This window comes from Eptesicus fuscus, chromosome 7, assembly GCF_027574615.1.
Source record: "Eptesicus fuscus isolate TK198812 chromosome 7, DD_ASM_mEF_20220401, whole genome shotgun sequence".
Taxonomy (NCBI): Eukaryota; Metazoa; Chordata; class Mammalia; order Chiroptera; family Vespertilionidae; genus Eptesicus; species Eptesicus fuscus.
The window spans coordinates 4,420,420-4,443,627 of NC_072479.1; the positions used below are offsets into that span (position 1 = coordinate 4,420,420).

General features: G+C 41.6%; 1 protein-coding gene and 1 pseudogene across 1 annotated transcript in view; one reads left to right on the forward strand and one right to left on the reverse strand.

The window, feature by feature from the left end:
* Positions 1-23,208, reverse strand: part of IFT88 (intraflagellar transport 88) — a 203,627-nt gene that overhangs the window by 32,030 nt on the left and 148,389 nt on the right. Inside the window, exon 24 of the mRNA XM_054718696.1 lies at positions 9,795-9,861. Coding sequence (XP_054574671.1) covers positions 9,795-9,861 — 67 coding nt within the window. The remainder of the gene's footprint in view (positions 1-9,794; positions 9,862-23,208) is intronic.
* On the forward strand, positions 1,065-2,256 carry LOC114228535 (bifunctional methylenetetrahydrofolate dehydrogenase/cyclohydrolase, mitochondrial-like; annotated as a pseudogene).

The window sequence follows — 23,208 nt, forward strand, 5'->3', positions numbered from 1 at the left end:
CACAGCATTCAAAATAAGTCAAGACTGCCACCATCATGCCAAAGGGAAGAGGCCCTCCAGGAAGGCACTCCGTCTTGGGGACGGGTGCCTGTGGGAAGCAGAGGTATTCCGTGGCTTCCTGGCCTTTAAATGCAGCCAGCACACGGGCGGGAGCTCGATCCACTCCCCCTGCGCACAGGCTGACAACTGAAGTTACCAATCTGGAAAGCGGAGGACACAGCTCTACTCGTGGGAGTTGACCTTTTGTGTGACATGGCTTACTTTTTCTTCTAAACTGATTGATGCTTGGCACTGAGCTGCTAAAATCTTAACTCAAAATTGTGCATTTAAAAGAGAAATACATCTTTACTTCAAGTAGTTAAAACAAGTTCATGTCATTTAAGTTAATTCTATTTTTCCCTGGCTGGCACTGCTCAGTGGTTAGTGTAGGTCTGTGCACCAAAGGGTCACGGGTTTAATTCCTGGTCAAGGGCACATACCTGGGTTGCAGGTTCTATCCCCTGCCTGGTTGGGGCATGTGCTGGAGGCAACCAATCCATCTCTCTCTCTCTTTCTCTGTCTCCCAACTTCCCTTCCACTCTCTCTAAAAATCATGGGAAAAATATCCTCAGGTGAGGATTAACAACAACAAAAAAATAAGTTAATTCTGTTTTAAAAGCAAACTAATGTACTAACAATCCTGGAATGGATACTCAAAATTCTAAACCGGATAGTACTGCCTTTCAATGGGATTTGTATCAAGTAATAATCATTAACAGTCACACTCACTCAGCACTAGCATGTGCCAGGGTAAGCACAGCCCTCTGTGGGTTGTGCGTGTAATACTTACATCACCTTGGCCGTGACAGAGCCAGGACAAGGGGCTGAGGCTGGATGACTATACACTGCCACACACTGTGGTTTTAAATGTGGTGCCCTTTTTATAGACACTCTGTCACATCTAATCCTGTAGTATCTCAGTGGAGATACAGCAGTGGTTCTCAAAGTGTGTCCCAGAACCAGCAGCATCAGCTGGGACCTTGTCAGAAATGCAGATTCCTGGGGTTCCAAGGCCAGTGCGTGGCATGGCTGCTTCATCCCTCATGTCCACACTGGCCATCCGGCTGCTCCGACCCGCACAGAACTGCTTCCATCCCGCCGCTTCCGTCATTGCCCTCTCCATTTCCCGGCTGTTCTAAATGAAGCTGTTGTCATTTCTGGACGGAAACTTGCCCAGCAGATCAAGCAGGAAGTGCGGCCGGAGGTGGAGGAGTGGGTGGCAGCCAGCAACCAACGGCCACACCTGAGCGTGGTTCTGGTTGGCGAGAATCCTGAAGTCATTCCTATGTCCCCACAAAACCAAGGCTGCTGCAGATGTGGGAATCAGCAGCGAGACAATCGTGAGACCCGCTTCAATTTCAGAGGAAGAACTATTGAACTTAACCAATAAACTAAATAATGATGATAACGTCAATGGCCTCCTTGTCCAACTGCGGCTTCCTGAGCACAGAGATGACAGATCTGCAGTGCTGTTCCTCCAGACAAGGATGTTGATGGCTTTCACGTAATTAACGTGGGGCGAATGTGTTTGGACCAGTATTCCATGTTACCGGCTACGCCATGGGGTGTGTTGGAGATAATTAAGCGAACTGGCATTCTAACCCGAAGAAAGAACGTGGTTGTAGCTGGAAGGTCCAAACATGTTGGGATGCCCATTGCGATGCTGCTACACACAGACAGGGTGCATGAACGTTCTGGGGGTGATGCCACTGTTACAATATCTCATCGATGTACTCCCAAAGAGCAGCTGAAAAACATACAATTCTTGCATATATTGTGATCTCTGCTGCAGGCATTCCAAATTTGATCCCAGCAGATATGATCAAGGAAGGAGCAGCCGTCATTGATGTGGGAATAAATAGAATTCAGGATCCTATCACTGCTAAACCCAAGTTGGTTGGAGATGTGGATTTTGAAGAAGTCCGGAAAAAAGACGGTTACATCACTCCAGTCTCTGGGGGTGTTGGTCCCATGACAGTGGCGATGCTAATGAAGAATACCATTATCGCTTCAAAAAAGTTGCTGAGGCTTGAAGAGCTGGTAGTACTGAAGTCTAAAGAGCTTGGAGTGGCAACTAATGAACTATTGAGTCTTCTGGGTCACGAAGAGTACTCCAAGCCAGTTCAAGAGGCAAAACAGGCCAATAGAAATGCAGCATCTCTTATTTATTCTACTGACATGGTTTTAAACAATGCTTTGTATTTATTGAAAGCTTAAATGGGTGGATGCTTGTGCACATAGCTCTCCCCAGTACCTCACCAGGGATCATGCCATCATCATGCTGGGGCATGTGATCTGGCCGTGAGAGGAGCCATTAGCCTGGTGGTTGCATGGGGCACACTCACATTGAGAAGGGCTGCTTTAATTGTCAGACCACTTCAGCTACAAATTGCCTTTTGAGGATTGCATTTCCCAAGTGCTATTCCAATAAGAGTTGATACCCACTTTTGAGTTCAACTGGTCAAACCAAAGGAAAAATGTTGCTGGAGAAAATTAGGGAAAAGGAACAAAAGAAGAAATGATAGTAATTTGAGTAGAAAAAAATTACCCTAATTTTATATTGACTGATAACCAGAAGAAAAGCTACCTGTTAATAGTATCCTGTCATTTTAAAGCTTAGTCGTTGCGAAAATGTCTGTGTGCTATTAGCCTTTATTTTACGTGTGTTACCATTCATGAGGTCCCCTTTTGGTTTTCTGGGATTGATAGGCTTATTTTATAAATAATTCACGTGTATTGTCATATTTGGTTTTTCCTATATCCTTAAACTTTATTGTTAATTTTTTTGTACCGATGGGGATGTCTTTATGGTTTCTTTAAACCTATTTTTGAAAAACAAAACTTGGGCTTGATAATCATTAGGGCAGTTATATAAGTATGCAACTGCCTTTTCCATCAAAGAATTGTCAGCCTGTTGCCTGCTTTCTCTGATGTACCTATTGGCTTTCACCGATAGGTTTTTGAGAGCTTGAGTTAATATTGAATTTAATCAGACTTTCTGATTAAGTTTTTTGTTTTATTTTGTTTTTTAAATAAAATACTCTTGAATAGTATGAAAAAAGAAATGCAGATTCCTGGTATATCACAGGCTGACTGACTCAGAAGTACTAGAGCTCTGTGGTCAGTTCTCAGGCGATTCTGACTAACATCTAAGAACCATTGAAGAGGAAAGGAGCTGAGGTTTACTGAGCAAATTAATAGCAAAAATCAGACTTCCAGGAGACTAGTCTGATCCACAAAAAGGACAATTTCATAGGATCTCCGAGCATTTCAGAAATAGTTATTTTATATAAATGAATAATGATGATGTATTAGTTCTCCATGGTCCTCTGTCCTAGGCAATTCTTCAAAAATCAAGTTGCAGGTATGCATTTAAATTATTATACTTACACTAGCTTATGACTAACTTCATTTGGATTCACATAAAAATTGTCCCTTTCAGAGGGAGAAATCAAGATGGCGGCATAGGTAAACACCTGAACTGCTGCCTCTCACAACAATTTCAAAACTACAACTAAAAGACAAAACAGACATCATCCAGAACCACAGGAAGGCTGGCTGAGTGGAAATTCTACAACTAGAAGGAAAGAGAAAAGCACACTGAGACTCAGAGGATCTGCGGAAGGCAGAGGTACCGAAGCGCGCGTGTGGAGAGGGCTGGCAACTGAGTATGTGGCTGGCTTTCTCAAACAGGAGGGAGACAAAAGCTCACAACTGCTCTGAACTCCAGTTCCAGGCGAGACTCTGGGGACCCAGACTCATTCAGGGAGAAACTGGACTGTCTGGCAGCGGGTGAAACTCGAGGGCGGCTTTCTCTCAGAGGTTCTTGCAGCGATTACCGCAGAACACTGAGACCCAGGGGCCTCTTAGGGCAGGGCTGACGGGAAGCGATTGCTGTCTGCTCCGCCCTGAGACTCCGTCCCATCCAAGTTGAGCACAGAGGCTTTTTCAAGTCTTGTCTCATAAGGGTGTCTCCAGCACAGAAGTTCTCCCAGTGTAGACACAGCTGATCCTCACAGCCAATTGGCCTGGAGGTCAATTCCTCCCAGTGATACCAACAACAATCAAGGCTTAACTACAGCAAGACTGTGCACACAACCCACAAAGGGGTGCACCAAGAGTGTCCACCTCAGGTAACTGGGGAGGCTGAGCCACTGGGCCCTATAGGACACCTAGCACACAAAGCCACTCTATCAACTCAGGGAAGCAGCCAAAATGTGGAGACAAAGAAACATGTCACAAATGAAAAAAATGGAGGAAAGCAAACGACTGGATATAGAGTTCAAAACCACGGTTATAAGGTTTTTCAAGAATTTTCTAGAAAAGTCTGATAAATTTAGCGAGACCCTTGAGGAAATGAAAAAGGACCAACTAGAAATTAAGCATACACTGACTGAAATAAAGAATAATATACAGAGATCCAACAGCAGACTAGAGGATCACAAGATCAGTCAAAGATTTGAAATACAAAGAAGCAATAAAAAAACCCAACTGGAAAAGAAAAAAGAATCCAAAAATATAAAGATAGTGTAAGGAGCCTCTGGGACAACTTCAAGTGTACCAACATCCAAATTATGGGGGTGCCAGAAGAAGAGAGAGAGCAAGATACTGAAAACCTATTTGAAGAAATAATGACAGAAAACTTCCCCCACCTGGTGAAAGAAATAGACTTACAAGTCCAGGAAGCGCACAGAACCCCAAACAAAAGGAATCCAAAGAGGACCACACCAAGACACATCATAATTAAAATGCCAAGAGCAAAAGACAAAGAGAGAATCTTACAAGCAGCAAGAGAAAAACAAGTTAATTACCTACAAGGGAGCACCCATATGACTGTCAGCTGATTTCTCAGCAGAAACTATGCAGGCCAAACGTGAGTGGCAAGAAATATTCAAAGTGATGAATAGCAAGAACCTACAACCAACCAAGATTACTCTACTCAGCAAAGCTATCATTCAGAATTGAAGGGCAGATAAAAAGCTTCACAGATAAGAAAAAGCTAAAGGAGTTCATCAGCACCAAACCAGTATTATATGAAATGCTGAAAGGTATTCTTTAAGAAGAGGAAGAAGAAGAAAAAGGTAAAGATAAAAATTATGAACAACAAATACATATGTATCAACAAATGAATCTAAAAATCAAGTGAATAAAAAATCTGATGACCAGAATAAACTGGTGAATATAGTAGAATCAGGGGCATAGAAAGGGAGTGGACTGACAATTCTCGGGGGAAAGGGGTGTGGGGGGTGCGGGGAGAGACTGGACAAAAATCGTACACCTATGGATGAGGACAGTGGGGGGGGGGGAATAAGGGCAGAGGGTGGTGTGGGAACCGGGTGGAGGGGAGCTATGGGGGGAAAAAGATGAACGATTATAATACTCAGAACAATAAAGATTTATTTTAAAAAAATCGTCCCTTTCTCCTAACTGCACTGCATCTAATCCAGGCTGAAGGGCCAAATATTTCTATGTTAAGCTATAAATGTGCAAGTCTACGTTTTACAGGTTAGAGGTGGGAGATGGGTGAGATCGGTGCTCCCTTTACATAGAGGTTTGTCCTAGAAATTCCTGAATGGCAAGTGGGTGACAACCATGCATAGGGACTGCTGCTGGTGTGGGAGTGGGGGAGCCTGCAGAGGGACAGCTGGTGAGGATGGGGTGCTGGGGGGCACAGGAAAAAGAGAGGAGGCAGTGAGAGGGGTCCACAGCATGGTTTACACAGACTTCAAAGGCAGGGAGAGCCTTGCCCTGGGCCTGTGCTGAGAACTGGAGAAAGGAGGCAGAAAACATGATTCCAGTCGTCAAAAGTGGCCCTCCAACTGGGCTTCAGGATGAGAGAAGAAGTAAGGGACAAAAAGGCAAATGGGGGTGGGGGGAAAGTGGGCAAGTCCCCTGGGAAGGAACTGTTTAGTGCCTTCAACTTATGCCAAGGAACCGGGAACATGAAAACCGGCTTGTAAAAATGCCTCCAAACCAGTTTCTACTCCAAACTGCCCTCATGTGAGAATAAAGTTTATTTATGCACTTGAACTATTTGTGCTGGACTGAAGTGGACTGGAGCAGAGAGAAGAAATCTTATTTACGAAGAACAAGAACAAGCAACCGTGGGGAGGCCAAGACCAGGAGGTGACTTTCCAACAGACGCCTCTCTCTGCTCATAGGTGCAGGCAAGGCAGCTCACCTTTCCGACACATCCGTCTGGGCTTCACCGACCTCCTGACTGAGGAGGAGTCTGGGCCTGTTTTGTTCTGAGGCCCAGCATGCTTCCTTTAGTATTAGGGAAAGGCCACCTAGGGAGGCTGTGCAGACCTTTGTGCCAGAGGACTTGGAACTTGGTGGCCCCTGAAGTGCAGCTTGACCTCTCTGATGTTTCTAAGAGGTGGACATTGGAGTTGGCGCGGGGGTACTTTCTCAGGGTTCTGGTTAGGCCCAAACCTGCTCAACAGTTCTAGGCCTGCCCTGGCACCCTGTTAGGAGGTTCTGATGTTACTGAAACAGATTTTCAAAGTGAAGACATTGGGGTAACTTAGGCTCAGGTTAGGGATTAACACTGGAGACATTTCATGAGTTACCAGGGAAGGCTGAGAACATCCCATAAGGCTGCTGCTGCTATTTTGGGAGAGACTGGTTGGTGACTGACTCTTAACTTAAGATTTTTAGAGGATGTGCAGGATACTTAGAGGATGGTGAATCTGGTCCCAGAATGTTAGTAAATAATTAATACTTCCCTAGGGGTTACTCAAAACAATTATTCCTTAATGGGACACTCAACTTCAAAAGAGCTCATATCAAGATGGCCTGCTTTCTAAAAGCAAGCATGAACCAGCAGCAAGTGGGTCTGGTGGCCTTCCAGAGGTTCTTTCACGGAAGCAGAGTGCCTGGTCTGCTGACTTTGCGGCCATTCAGAACATCTTTGGTAATACAGGTTCATGATTCCTCATCTACAATTCCAAATAAAGAGGTCTGAAAGCTATGTGTTCATGTGGCAGTATGTAAACTTCCTGGACATAAAACCTAACTTGCCCTGAAGCAATTTTTAGCCACTATCTATCCTAAATGTGAATATTCATGTTTCACTGAATTAGTACTTTATTTGGTGATGAGGTGTTCCTATGGGAATTAGATGCTATATAGCTAATGCACCCCATTACTTTTTAAACTCCAAAAAATGCTGAATTCAACGGCATACTTGGCCCCAAAGGCTTGGATAGGGGCCGTGGGCCCGGATTGCTGTCTTTGGCTTAAAGGCAATTGTAAGGGCCTGTTTCTTAGACCCAGGACGCAGCTAAATCCAACCCCAAACAGCCAAAGGAATATGGTAAAACAGGAGTGGGGTTGGGTTAGGGACAAAACGGAGGTATATCTGAGGGCTAGGGGGACATATGACAATATCAGTGTCCATCATGACCAGGAGTCTGACAAGACAGGAGTCGGCTGCTCCTTGAGGTGGTAGCCCCTTTGCACTCCCGGGATGCAAGCTCTGGGCAACAGCTCCTGTGACCTGAGGGCTAACTGGTCAGGACTCTGAGGTTCAGTGGGAGGAGCTCGACTGATCCTTAGAGAGTCAGGCTGTCTCACTAGAACTAGAGGCACTGATGACTACTAGTAAACGCCTAATGTACTTAGTGAAGCAGAGCTCTGATTTCTACAGAGTCTTTGTTCCCAGTCTCAAGTCCTGAATCTTGGAAGACACATGTGCTTTTGTTGTGGCAGCATCCTCATCACTAGAACCTTGTGTGTCTTTCGAGCTAGATTAGAATTTTCTTTTTTTAAAAAATATATTTTATTGATTTTTTACAGAGAGGAAGGGAGAGGCACAGAGAGCTAGAAACATCGATGAGAGAGAAACATTGATTGGCAGCCTCCTGCACACTCCCCCACTGGGGATGTGCCTGCAACCAAGGCACATGCCCTTGACCGGAATCGAACCTGGGACCCTTCAGTCCACAGGCCGCCGCTCTATCCACTGAGCCAAACCGGTTAGGGCTGGATTAGAATTTTCTTGAGCACAAGGGGCCACATTGTATTCATCCCTGTGATCTAGGCACTGAGCACAGTGTTGGGCACTGAGAATGTGTCCAGTAAACATTTGTGAATAAATGAAAGGCCCGCCTATCTAAGGGTCACAGCTTGCTTTGTCCTGACTCCTAGATCAGAGACAGATATGCAGCTGGGCAGTTGCATGGACCTATGTATGACCATGCTAACGAGGGATGTGAGAGAATGGAGCTGTATTTATTGGTCACATTTAGCATTTATTTTTCCAATAGTTTATTTAAAACCACCAAATTTCTACTAAGTTTAATTTAAACTATCCCCGAAGCAGAGGGAGAAGCTAGATTTTGTTGATGGGAAAAAGAGAAGGAAGACTTGCCCAAAAACCTTCTTATTAAGTAACTAGAGGCCCAGTGCATGAAGTTCATGCACGGGAGGGGGTTCCCTCAGCCCAGCCTGCACCCTCTCCAATCCAGGACCCCTTGGGGGATGTCTGACTGCCGGTTTAGGCCCGATCCTGGAGATTGGGCCTAAACCGGACATTGGACATCCCTCTCACAATCTGGGACTGCTGGCTCCTAACTGCTCATCTGCCTGCCTGCCTGATTGCCCCTAACTGCCCCCCTGCCAACCTGATCACCCCTAACTGACCCCCCCTGCTGGCCTGGTCGCACCCAACTTCCCCCCCACACTGGCCTTGTCACCCCTAACTGCCCCCCCTGCTGGCCTGGTTGCCCCTTACTGCCCTCCCTGCCAGCCTGGTCACCCTCAACTGCCGCCTCCTGCTGGCCTGTTGCCTCCAACTGCCCCCATGCTGGCCTGGGTGCCCCACGCAGCCTGCTGTTCAGTCGTTTGGTCATTCCTCACTAACCCCCCTGCCGGCCTGGTTGCCCCATGCAGCCTGCTGTTCAGTCGTTTGGTCATTCCTCACTAATCCCCCTGCCGGCCTGGTCGCCCCATGCAGCCTGCTGTTCGGTCATCCGTCTGGTCATTTAGGTCGTGATGGCCCCTGGCTTTTTATATATTAGGATGATATCACAAGCAGTTACAGAGTCAAGGAATTTGGAGATGCAAACAACTTCAGAAATCACCTAAATCCTAGAGCATTTACATGGTTGCTCCAGAGACACATGGTTGTCATGATCAAGACTGGAACAAGAACCATGTCCCAGAGTCCCCAGACTGGCACTGCTGCTACGCTGAGAGTGGCACTGAAGACCTGACTGTCTGCATTTTATAAGGCCACCTTACTCCTCATGGTACTTCCTCAAAATGTAAATCTTAAACATCACACAGAAAAGCCTCATTAGGGTGGACATCTGCAATAATTTATCCAACCCGAACTTGTTTGTTATGCTATTAGCAGAAACAGTGGCCAGGCAGCTCAATTGGTTAGAGTGTCATGCCGATATGCCAAGGTTGGGGGTTTAATCCCCACTCAGGACACATAAAAATATCAATCAATAAATGCATAAGTAAGTGGAACAACCAACCAATGTTTCTCTTTCTCTAAAATCAATAAAAAACAATTAAAAAAAGAACTAAAATAATTAACATTTATACTTAATTTATATATCAGACTGACTGCCTACAAAATTAATTAGAATAAGTGAGGTTTAACTGTGTATACAACACACACACACACACACACACACACACACACACACACACACTGATAAAGGACATTTTTGAATTGTTTCAAAATGTTTCCAGAAGCCCCTGTACTAATCCACAACTTCACGATGACAGAAAAAACTTACCACTGCCAGCACTACCCTCTCTCTTGCCGCGGGAACCTCCGGGGCCATCTCTGCCAGACTTTATACGCTAGAACAAGAAGATAAGTTTAAAAGAATAACTCACATTTCTTCAAAGTTGAATATAACTAAATGTTGATTTTTAAATTAACATTACTATGTCACTCTGAAGACTTATTGCTCCTACATTTCTGAAAGCTGGGGTCAAATTGATTATTACCTGAATTGGTTCTATAGGAAGAAGGACTATGTTGTGTAACTCAGAGATTCAAAGCCTGCCCTCTAATACGCTGAGTGACCAGTCCTTGTCACACTCAAATGGCACTTATACTTCAAACTGCAGTGAAATCTCTGCTTATACAAACATTCTAAAACCCAAATATTCTCTTTTTAAAAAATACGTTTTTATTGATTTTAGAGAGAGAGGAAGAGAGAGGGGTAGACAGAGAGACAGAAACATTGATGAGAGAGAAACATCAATCTGCTGCCTCCTGCATGCCCCCTATTGGAGATCGAGCCCCAACTGGCTCGATTCTAGGACCTTTTGGTTCATGGGTTGATGCTCAACCACAAAGCAACACCAACCAGGCGCCAAATATTCTCTTGATGGGGGAGTTCAGGTTTAAACACAATAGTTTGGAATGGAGGGTGGGTAGAAGGGAAGAGAATCTATTAAAAGGCTATTTCCTGTCTTGTTCTACTCTATAATGGTTGGACCTAAACTATTACAGGGATAAAGGCCTCTGCTGTGAGCACGGCCATCTTGTGATGACATGAGGCATGACGCCACCTAGGCTATTATTAGTATAGATTGCTTTGTATTTTGCTTAAGTGTTAGAATTTTTTTAAAAAGAGGAAAGCCTTTAAAAATATTTTTTATTGCCCTAGCTGGTTTGGCTCAATGGATGGAGCGTCTGCCTGCGGACTGAAAGGTCCTGGGTTTGATTCTGGTTGAGGGCACATACCTGGGTTACGGGCTCGATCCCCAGTGGGGGGCGTGGAGGAGGCAGCCGGTCAATGATTCTATCTCTCATCATTGATGTTTCTCTCTCTCCTCTCCCTCACCCTTCCTCTCTGAAATCAATAAAAATATATTTTAAAAAATACTTTCATTGATTTTTAGAGCAAGAGAAAGGAAGAGGGACAGAAACATCGATGATAAACATTATTGATCGGCTGCCTCCTGCACACCCCCTACTGGGGATCGAGCCCACAACCTGGCATGTGCTCCGACCAGAATCAAACTAGTAACCTCTTGGTTCATGGGCTGAGGTTAAACCACTGAGCTACACTGGCTGGGCAAGTGTTAGAATTTTTATATCAACACGAATATGCCTCAAGTCGCACTTTGAACTGGTGTGAGGCAGGCCCTGACAGCAGGTAAAAGCAGCAGCTTCGGAATAATAACTGACAAAATGATTCTCATCACAGCAAAACTAAAATGTGAGGGAAGGAGCCACATCATGGAACACAGATCAGAAAGTGAGAGAGGTCTACGTTTGTTGACACAGAAAGCTGTCCATGTTATTTTGGGGAAAACATACGGGGGTTATAAGCCAATATTTTTTTAAAAATTCAATGTTTGCAAAAAAAAAAAAAAGTCCCATTAAAAATATATGTATTGCTATGTTTGTGTACATTTGTAAGATGCCCAGGAAGACATACACTAAAATGCTAGTGTTCTGAAAGTGCTAGAATGGATGCTTTTCATGTCTTTCTTTATACCTTTTTATTTGAATTAAAATATTACTTACAAGAGTAATCTACCTGACTTTTTAAAAGAATGTTTATTTTTTAATAATATACTAAAAGTTGACATTCTTATTCTGAAAAAATATGCCATTTCCATTTTGAAAGAAAAGAGAGAAGGTACAAGAAAAGTAATGTAGATACAAATAAAATAATGGGACAAATTAAAAATCAGGCATTGAGAGTAAGAAAAATTTTTTCCTTTGACATCTACTGTTCAATATGAGCATATGACTGTTGTATGTCTTCTACTACTATTCTGGAATGGGAATAAAACCAGAGCCTTACACATTCTCCTCAGAGTGGAGGGTGAAAACCTGCCACCCACCAACTGTTACCTGTCCTTGATGAAGTGAGCAGAACTCAAGGTTGAGGGCTGACAAACTTGCACACCAATTTCATGTTTCTGACATCCAAGTGCATGATCATTTTTCTAGTGATGTCAATGACAGATTGAGACAAAAAATTAACTGCACCACAGATTGTTGAGAAGCACTGATCTAGAATACTCTTCCAATATTACAGCCAATGAGAAAGGTCAGAAGGAACAACCGTCCCTTCCAAGTCTCAGAGCTGGCCAATGGGCACGCCAGGAGAGAAGTCAGGATCCTGTCCACCACACTTGCACTTATCACATAAAACTCAGGTATTTGTCCAATAGAACAAGTAGCAGTTAGTTGTTTCCTAGTTAAGGATTCCTAAGAAGACTGGCTCTGACTTCAAATTCAAGAGAAAACTCCAAAAGAATGCATGGACCTGGCTGTAACTTCCTGTACTCAGACCTCTATGCACACTTCTTTGTAGAGATCTCTATACCTGCTTCAACACTCGCTCCTCCAGGAATGATCTCTGAGTCCTCCTCTGAAGCTGAACCCCTCCATCTCTATTCCCACAGCTCGTTTCCCTAACATGCCCCAGGACCCTGGAAGAGGAACTGGTGTTCATCTTGCACTCCCATGTTACGAACACCTTCAGCATGTGGCTGACTCTTCTACATCACTGTGTCTTCCACAGAGCACAGCATTGTGATAAATGTTTCCTGAGAGGAGGAATGAGGACTAACACAAGGCAATGCATGAAGACACTGACATCAATGGCCTTTAACAAAAGAAGTGATTAGGAATTTACACCTGAAAAATGTAACTAATGCTCAAATTACTATGAATTTGATATCAACGATGCATATTTTCTTCCACATTTTTGTTAGACTTTGTAAATGCATTAAAGCATAAAATATGCAAGACGTTCTTGTAGCTTTCATTAAATACATAAACTTTAAAGCCATGCCTTTATGAGATCTTATTACTAAACTAGAGGCCCTGCACTTGGGGCAGGGGGGTCCCTCACCCCGGCCTGCACCCTCTCGCAGTCTGGGAGCCCTTAGGGGATGTCCGACTGATGGCTTAAGCCCGCTCTCCCTAGGGAGCAGGCTTAAGCCAGCAGTCAGACATCCTTAGTGCTGCCACAGAGGCCTGAGAGGCTACTGCCAGTGCTGCTGTGCTTGCCAGCTGTGAGCCCGGCTTCTGGCTGAGCGGTGCTCCCCCTGTGGGAGCACACTGACCACCAGGGGGCAGCTCCTGCATTGAGCGTCTGCCCCTGGTGGTTAGTGTGTGTCATAGCAACTGGTCGCTCTGCTGTTCTGTCGATTTGCATATTAGCCTTTTATTATATAGGATCTCTTTTCTTTTAGAAAATATAACCAAAAGGGTTCCTGCTCAAATAGATGTATACTTATTTTTATGCTTTTTGATACAATTTAAACTTGAGGATAAATACCAACTACATTTTATATTAGTTTTTAATGTCATGTGATAATTTGGACAAAAGAAAGCATTTATTGAAATGGTCTGCTGATTTCTTTGGGGAGAAAATAGCAAATATTAGAACAGAATTTCTCTATTTCAATATTTTGAAAATTCAGAAATTTGATTTTTAAAATGGAATGAATTGCTAAAGTACTATTTTTGGACTAGCAATGAAAACTTCCTGTGTTCTGTAAATTATTTCTTTATCCATTTTCTTTTGCCTCTTAATAATTTCCTTTTGTTGTCTAATCCTCTTTAGAATTTTAGCTGACATTTTTATCTTTTTCATATTTAAAACAGTGTCACACTTCCTGCTCTTCCCATTTTGCTCTTTCCCAAAGAGTCAAGTTTGGCAGGAACAAGAACCTCTCTTAAAACACAATACTGATGTGGGGCCCAGTGTCCAAACAGGGTAGAGTGACTCCTGCCGGGCCCACTAGCCTGTGTCTGGAATCACTTCCTGCTGGCACGAATGAATTGCTTCTTACTCATAATGTGATCCCTCAACAACAAATGTGAGAACAGTCTTCTTTTCCATAATAGTTCCAGGAAGACGAATTTCTCTGATGAATTACTCTATATAAACAACCTTCTGGCTTTAACATCTTAAAAGAGGCATTAGGGGCTCAGGGAGACACATTAATCCTGATCCAAATAAACCTGAATCAATTTATCTTTCTTTCTTAGGCCTATACAAATTCTTTTCCATTTGAAAAAATTTAAAAACATTCATGGCCTGATTTATTTTATGTCTACACCCCTCCTTTTAAATCAGATTCCATATCCTGAGCTGTTTTATTTATTTATTTATGTATTTATTTATTTATTCATTCATTTATTTATTTATATTATCTGCAAGGTGACCCTTTGGGAGCATAAACTACACTAGTGCTTCTCAGACTTTGGTTAATATAAAAATTACCTGGAGAATTATTTTAAAAAGCACATACGCAGATTTTTGGATCAATACCCAGAGACTGTAATTCTGGAGTCGGGTTTGGGTAGGTCTGGGCTGGGGCCCACAAGTTTGTAAATCTAACTAGTGTCCAGATGATTCTGAAGCTCTACTTGTCACAGACCACACCTGATTAGCACTGTTCTGAGACCCTAACTCCTTTGGTAAGCTGATGGCAAGGTACTTCTGATCTAATCCATGGCACAAATTAGCAACTTTGCTGGATGCAGAATAAATAAGGACTGTATACAACTAAAAATGATGACTTGTATCACTCTCTTTCTCTGCTCTTCCTAAGGTGTCAGACACAGTGTTAGGAGACAGGATTTGAATCTCAGGTCTGCCCCCAATACCTGGTGACCTGCAGAAAGTTACCAGCCATTATAGGACTCAGTTTCCTTACCTGTAAAAAGCAGTAATAATCACACCATACCCAACATCATAGGATTATCGGGGTGATCACAGTAGTTGAGACATGTAAATTGCTTAGAACAATGCCTGCACTTAACCATGAAATAAATAAATGTTAGCTGTCATTATTAAAGTAGAATTAAAGGAAAACCTGTCATCAAAAGATAGCTGACATCATTCAGGAGGTTATCAGGCTCTTGACTTCTATTTCTCCCTGCTGCCAAACTGCTGCCATTATCAGCCTTCCAGAGGAGAGACAGGGATAGACACTGGGTGTCAATTCTGTGTTCTTTAAGCAGCTCCAGGTAACGGCTCCAGGTGATTACTACAATATCCCTGGTTTCTATTACATGGCTATTTCACTAATGACTCAAGTCAGCAACATGGAAGAGTCCTCCTACAACTAATCACAGAGGCCAATATAGCTTCAGCAAGAAGCACCTCAAAATCATACATAAATAGGATGGTGAAGGCCTGGGGTGGAGGGCTGGCTAGAAGAGGTCAATGGGGAAAAAAGAGGACATATGTAGTACTTTCAGCAATAAAGATTTGTTTTAAAAAAATTAGACATAGAAAGCTACCAAGTATAAAAAAGACATGCACCTGTCTAACAATGTGGAAATGTTTAAAGAAATCAAGATAGATATATAGATATAGATATAAATATAGATATAGATATATATATAGATAAAGATATAGATATAGATATAGATATAGATATAGATATAGATATAGTTAGAGATAGATAGATAGATAGATATAGATAGAGAGCTATAGATATAGATATATAAAAGCCTAAGTAACCCTTACGACTGAACGACCGGAACGACTGGTCGACCAGTCGCTATGTCATGCACTGACCACCAGGGGGCAGATGCTCAATGCAGGCGCTGCCCTCTGGTGGTCAGTGTGCTCCCACAGCCAACCCCCATGGCCAACCAATCTCCCCAGTCCTTCTCTTCTGGCCAGCAAACCTCCTGTGGCCTCTCCCTCCATCCCTCCCCCCATCCAGCAGGCCTCCGCTGGCAGCCAGCAGGCCCCCTGGCCCCAGCTGGTAGACCCCAGCTGGCCTGGCCCTGATAGGGACTGGGAGAGTTGGCACCAATAGGCCCTGATTGCTGGCCAGGCCTATGAACCCCACCTGTGCACGGATTTTGTGCACCGGGCCTTTAGTATCTATATAACAGGGTATTATGAAGGCATCAAGAATGATTTTATGAAGAAATTTTAAATACATAGGAAAAATGTTAAGGACAGATTCTAAACAAGAAACAGAAAAAAAAAAGTAACAAAGTTTTAAGTTCAAATTTAGAAAAGGAGCTTATTTATTATATCTTGTTTCATGACTATTGGTGTGTTTTGTGCTCTACCAGCCAGGAAAGAGTGCCCTGTGCCCAGGGTTCACAACCTAGAGAAGAAACTGAGACATGCAACAATTAACTCAGAAGCTGGCTCTCAGGTACATGAGAATCCTTTCTCTTTAAGCTTCTTCTTCTTCTTCCTAGGACCTTCCTTTTCAACTAACTTTCCCCCTCCACTTTGTGTTAATAAGCAAAACATAAAAAGAGAAAATATCAGGAAAATGTTTCTCTGACATAAAATTTAATGAGTACTGAAGAATGGTAGAGAAACTGATTTCAAGAAAAATGAAGAGACAGTGCTTTGTGGATGAGGACAGAGCTTTAACCCAAAAGATGAAGGAATAACAAGGTGGGATGGGAAGATATTAAGGAGAAGCTAAAAGAATATAAATGACACTGGGTTTTATACAGATTACAATAAGAATAGTAATAAAATAGTACTGAAAGAATTTTTGCTTCAGCACAGGGAGGCATTAATAATTTGGTAAGGTAAACATTGGATGATCTAAATGCATCAATGGTAATTCATATGGCAATAAGTTTAATAAAGTATTCTTTTAAAAAATAAATTACTTATTGTTGAAAAAATAATTATTTATTGTTGAAAGTATTACATATTACATATTTTTCCCCTCATTGACCCCTCCAGCCCCCCTCCCCCGCCCCAGGCCTTCAGCACCCTATTGTCTGTGTCCATGGTTATGCATATTTGCATACAAGGTCCTTGGTTGATTACCTTCCACCAGACCACCCTCCCCAGCCTTCCCTCTGAGATTCTGCACTCTGTTCCATGCTTCCATGTCTCTGGATCCACTCCGTTCATCTGTTTATTTTGTTACTTAGATTCCACACATGAGTGCGATCATGTGATATTTGTCTTTCTCTGACTGACATTTCACTCAGCATGATACTTTCCAGGTTTCTCCATGCTGTCTCAAAGGGTAAGAGATTATTACTTTTTACTGCTGCATAGTATTCCATGGTAGAAATGTACTGCAGCTTTTTTATCCACTCATCTACTTGGGCTGTTTCCAGATTTAGCTATTGTAAATTGTGCTGCTATGAACATAGGGGTGAATACATTCTTTCTGGTTGGTGCTTCGGGTTTCTTAGGCTATATTCCCAGAAGTGGGATCCCTGGGTTAAATGGCAGTTCCATTTTTAATTTTTTGAGGAAAATCCATAGTGTTTTCCACAGTGGCTGCACCAGTCTGCATTCCCACCAGCCGTGAATGAGGGTTCCCTTTTCTCCACATCCTTGCCAGCACTTACCATTTGTTGATGGTAGCTGTTATGACAGGTGCGAGATGGTACCTCATTGTTGTTTTGATTTGTATCTCCCAGATGATTAGTGACTTTGAACATTTTTTTCATATGTCTCTTGACCTTCTGTATATCCTCTTTGGAGAAGTGTCTATTTAGGTCCTTTGCCCATTTTTTAATTGAATTGTTTATCTTCCTTTTGTTAAGTTGTATGAGTTCCTTATATATTTTGGATATTAACCCTTTATCAGATGTATCATTGGCAAATATGTTCTCCCTTTTCATTTGGATGCTGGTTTCTTTTGCTGTGCAGAAGCTTTTTTATTTTGATGTAATCCCATTTGTTTATTTTCTCCCTGGCTTCCTTTACCCTAGGATATGTTATCAGTAAATATACTGCCTGATATTTTGCTGCCAATGATTTCTTCTAAAATTTTTATGGTTTCACAACTTACATTTAAGTTTTTTCCCCCCATTTTGAGTTTATTCGTATGTATGGTGTAAGTTTGTGATCTAGTTTCTTTCTTTCTTTTCTATGTATCTGTCCAATTTTCCCACCACCAATTATTGAAGAGACTGTCTTCACTTTTACTCCATTGTATTCTCTTGCCTGTTTTGTCAAATGGTAATTAAGCATCATGGCTTGGGTTGATTTCTGGGTTCTCCATTCTGCCCCATTGATCTATGGACCTGCTCTTATGCCAGTATCAGGCTATTTTGAGTACAGTGGCTTTGTAGTATAACTTGATATCTGGTATTGTGATTCCTCCAACTTTGTTCTTCTTTCTCAGGATTGCTACAGCTATTCGGGGTCTTTTTTGGCTCCATATAAATTTTTGGAATATTTGTTCTAGATCTGTGAAATATCTTGTTGGTATTCTAATAGGGATTGCATTGAATCTGTAGATTGCTTTGGGTCATATGGACATTTTAATGATGTTAATTCTACCAATCCAGGAACATGGTATATTCTTCCACTTGTTTATATCTTCCTCTACATCTTTTTTCAATGTCCTGTTTTCTGAGTACATGTCTTTTACCTCATTGGTTAAGTTCATTCCTAAGTATCTTAATTTTTTTGTTGCAATGGTAAATGGGATTGTGTGTTTTGTGTGTTTTTTTGTATGTTTTTAGTTTTCCTTTCTGAGAGATTGTTATTGATGTATAAAAATGCCATCAATTTCTGGGTGTTAATTTTGTATCCTGCTACATTGCCAAATTCATTTACTAAAACTAGTAGTTTTTTGTGGAGTCTTTAGTGTTTTCTATGTACAATAGCATGCCAATAATGTCACTTTTACTTTCTCCTTTCCAATTTGGATTTCTTTTCTGTTTTCTTCTTGTCTGAGCACTGTGGCTAGAACTTTTAGTAATATGTTGAATAAGAATGGTGAAAGCAGACTTCCCAATGTTGTCCCTGTTCTTAGGGGGAATATTTTTAGTTTTTGTCCACTGTGTATGATGTTGGCTGTAGGTTTGTCATTGATGGCCTTTATTATGTTGAGGTATGTTCTCTCTATCCCACTATGATGAGAGTTTTTATAAAAAATAGGTGTTGGATTTTGTCAAATGCTTTTTCTGCATATACTGATATGATTATGTGATTTTTCTCTTTCAATTTTGTTTATGTGATGTATCACATTTATTGTTTTGGGAATATTTTACAAGCTTTGCATCCCTGTAATAAATCCCACTTGGTATTGGTGTATGATCTTTTTAATATATTGCTGGATCTGATTTGCTAATATTTTGTTGAGAATTTTAGCATCTATGTTCATCAGGGATATTGGCCTGTAATTATTTTTCTTTGTAGTGTCTTTATCTGGCTTTGGGATTAGGATAATGCTGGGCTAATAAACAAAAAGCTTGGAGGTGTTCTTTCTTCTTAGAATTTTTGGAATACTTTCTACTCCTTGTGGTAATCCTATGATGTGGATGTTGTTACGTTTCATGTTATTTCCAAGTTCCTTTAAAGTACTCTTCTACTTTTTAATTATTTTTGCTTCTCTAATAGGGTGATTTTTTCTATCTTGTCTTCCAAGTCATTCATTCGATCTTCTGTCTCATTTAATGTACTTTTAATTCCTTCCAGTGTATTCTTGATGTCAGCTAGGTTATTCTTCATATCCAACTGATTCTTATTTATGGTTTCTATTTCTTGTTTTATGCTGTAGTAGTTCCCACCAAGTTTCTTGATATTCTCACTAAGTTCCTTGAGCATCATTATAATCATGACATTGAACTCTATATCTGGTAATTTGCTTTCCTCCATTTAGTTTAGCTCTCTTTCTAGAGTTTCCTCCTTTTTTTTTCATTTGGGGATTGTTTCTTTGTCTCCCCCTTTTTGTTTACCCTTTGTATTTGTTTCTATGTGTTAGATCAAACTGCTATGCCTCCCAGTCTTTGTGCTATGGCTCAATGTAGTCAGTGTTTTATGGGACCTAGTGATGCAGTTCCTCAGATATTCTGAGCTGGTTGCTCTAGGAATTTCCCTTATGTGAATTATTTGGGTTCTACTATTGTAATTGGGTCTTATTTTTGTCCTGTTCATGGAAGCTCCTCTCAGGCAGGCTGACTGTGAGGCTCACCCCGAACCAGTTGGTGAGAACTATTGTGCAGGTGGTGTCACAACAAAATAAAACACAACAAAACAAGAAACAAAACATAAACATACACAAGAACCCTAAAACAACAACAAAAACAACCACAAATGAAGAGGAAATTAGGAAGGAGAAATGAGAGTAATAGAATAAAATAAAATAAAAAACTATGAGAAGGAAATAAGGGGGAAGAAAAATAAGGGGGGAAGAATATGGAAGGGCAGAGATGAAAGAAAGAAAATAAGAATAAAAAATAGGGGGAGGAAAACAGTATAAAATAAAAGAGGAAGAAAATAATTATGAGAAAGAAAACAGAGGATAAAAAAGATAGAAAAAAATAAGAAAAGGAAAAATAAAGAGAAAACAGGAGAAAGAAGAAAACAAAATAGGGTAAGAAAAGGGAAGGAAAAATTATATTTATGAAATAAAAAGAGAGACTAAAATAATAAATCAATAAAGAAGATAAAAATGATAAAGAAAATAAGTAAAGTGGCATTCATCTCAGCAGAGTTTAGTGTCTCCTGGGAGGTCCCTTTGGGTCCTGCTCTTCTGATGACTGAGGCTATTTTGTCTGCCAATTCTGAACTTCCCAGGAGGTACTTAGGTGCTAACCACTGTGAGAAACTGTCATCCTTTGGCTCTCAGCAACCTGTTTGAAGCTTCAACCTATATACAGTTTGTATCATTCTCCATAGGACTCTATGTGGGAGAGTCCCAGCTGCACTCTAAGGCCATTTTGTTAGCAGCTCAGAACCCATTGATGGGTCAGTAATCTTCTGCCTCCACCTGTCTTTTCCTGCCAGCCAGCTGTCAATCTTAATAATCCAATCTGTTTCTGAAAGGCCTTTGGGCAGAATGAGGAGTATAGACCTCTGGGTCTTCAATGAGGGGGAGGTGTCATTCAGATTTCAGGGAAAGTGATGGGTGTGTTTCCCTGTTCCAGAGCTACTCCTCTGAGAGTGTCTTAGAATTTTTCCCTGTCTTTGGCTGGGTAGAGGTCCTACTATGCAGTCCAGTGGGATCAGCTGGAAACCGGGAGTTTTGGGGAATCACCAAATTCCCAGGATGTGGGGCAGACAGCCCCACCCCAAGCCAGTCACCGATGCTCCCTGAGACTGTTCTAAACCACAGGCTTGGCCTCCGCTGCTGTCTCCTCTGCAAAGGTCTAGATGCATGGGGTGGGTAATATCACTAGAGCAGGTTTTTCCCCCTTTTCCTGACTATGGTTCTGAGAGGGGCTGCAGCACCTCTCATGAAAAATGGCTGTTTCAGTTTGGGGGGATACACCTGAATGCAGGTCTCCCAGTCACTGCTTTTCCATGTCTCCAGAAGGACAGATTAAAACAATTTTCCAAGCGCTGCATTCAAGATCAGCTATAAAACTTGCGTTGCCCACATGATAAATTAGATACAAACATTGCAGCAATGTCGGGAGTAGTCTTGTAAAGCAGTCTTCTCTTGACTTCAGAATAGGGTCAGGTAGACAAGGTAACTGGGAATTTTAGCTTTGCCACCGGAATGATGCACAAACTACTCAGTCACTCACAGTCTGAGAAGAATTGTGGGTTGCCAGGACCAGGCTGTGGTGAGCGTTAGCAGGCCCTGCAACAGTGGGACTGCCCCTCTTGGGGCTGGGCAGCATGGCACTTGCCCCTGCAGCCTGGCAGTCCACTGTTATTACAATATTATTGACTGTATTCCTTATGCTATACTTCACATCCCCATGACTTTTCTGTAACTACCAATTTGTACTTAATCTTTTTAAATAAAATCCCCCAATCCCTATCCCACTTGGAAACTGTCAAAATGGTGTCTATGAGTCTGTTTCTGTTCTGCTACTTCATTTATTTTTATATTCCGCATATAAGTAAAATCATATGGTATTTGCCTCTGTTTGACTTACTTCACTTGACACAATACCCTCTAAGTTCATCCATGTTGTCTTTTTTTTTTATGGCTGAGTCATATTTGATTATATATATGCACACTTTTATATCCATTCATCAATCAATGGACACTTAATTTGCTTCCATATCTTGGCTACTGAAATAATGCTACCATGAACATATGGGTGTATATTTCTTTTTTTATTTAGTGTTTTGGGTTTCTTTGGATAAATACCCACAAGTGAAAGTGCTGGGTCCTTCTTTGTCTCTTGTTATATAGCCTTTGTTTTAAAGTCTATTTTGTCTGGTATAAGTATTGCTACTCCAGCTTTTGTTTGTTTTCATTTTCATGAAATATTGTTTTCCATCCCTTTACTTTCAGTCTGTTTGTGTCTTTTGATCTGAAATGAGTCTCTTTTAGACAGTATATGTAAGGATTATGTTTTATTGTCCATTCAGTCACTGTATGCCTTTTGATTGGAGTATTTAATCCATTTGGATTTAACGTAAAGTATATATATGTGTATCTATATCAATTTTATTATTCATATTTTCTATCTTTTCCTTCTCCTCGTCTCCCCTCCTTTCTTTTTCTTCTTAAGACTATTGAATATTTCTTGTAACATTGGTTTGATGGTAATGAATTCCTTTAGCTTTTTCTTATCTGGGAAGCTCTTCATCTGTCCTGCAATTCTAAACAATAGCCTTACTGGATAAAGTAATCTTGGTTGTAGATCCTTCCTTTTCATCACTTTGACTATTTCATGCCAATCCCTTCTAGCCTGTAGAGTTTCTGTTGAAAAATCAGTTGACAGTCTTATGGGAGCTCCGTTGTGGGTTACTAACTGGTTTTCTCTTGCTGATTTAAGATTCTCTCCTTGTCTTTAACTTTTGGCATTTTAATTATGATGTGTCTTGGTGTGGGCTTTTGGGTTCATCTTGGTTGGGACTCTGCTTTTCCTGGACTTGTATATATTTCCTTCACCAGGTTAGGAAAGTTTTCTTATCTTCTAAATCACCGATTTCCGAAACCGGTTTGGCTCAGTGGATAGAGCGTCAGCCTGCGGACTGAAAGGTCCCAGGTTCGATTCTGGTCAAGGGCATGTACCTTGGTTGCGGGCACATCCCCAGTGGGGGGTGTGCAGGAGGCAGCTGATCGATGTTTCTAACTCTTTATCCCTCTCTCTTCCTTTCTGTAAAAACTCAATAAAATATATTAAAAAAATAAATAAATAAATCACCGATTTGATCCTCTGCTTCATCAAATCTACTCTTTTTTTTAAATATATATCTTATTGATTTTTTACACAGAGGAAGGGAGAGGGATAGAGAGCTAGAAACACCGATGAGAGAGAAACATCGACCAGCTGCCTCTTGCACACCCCCT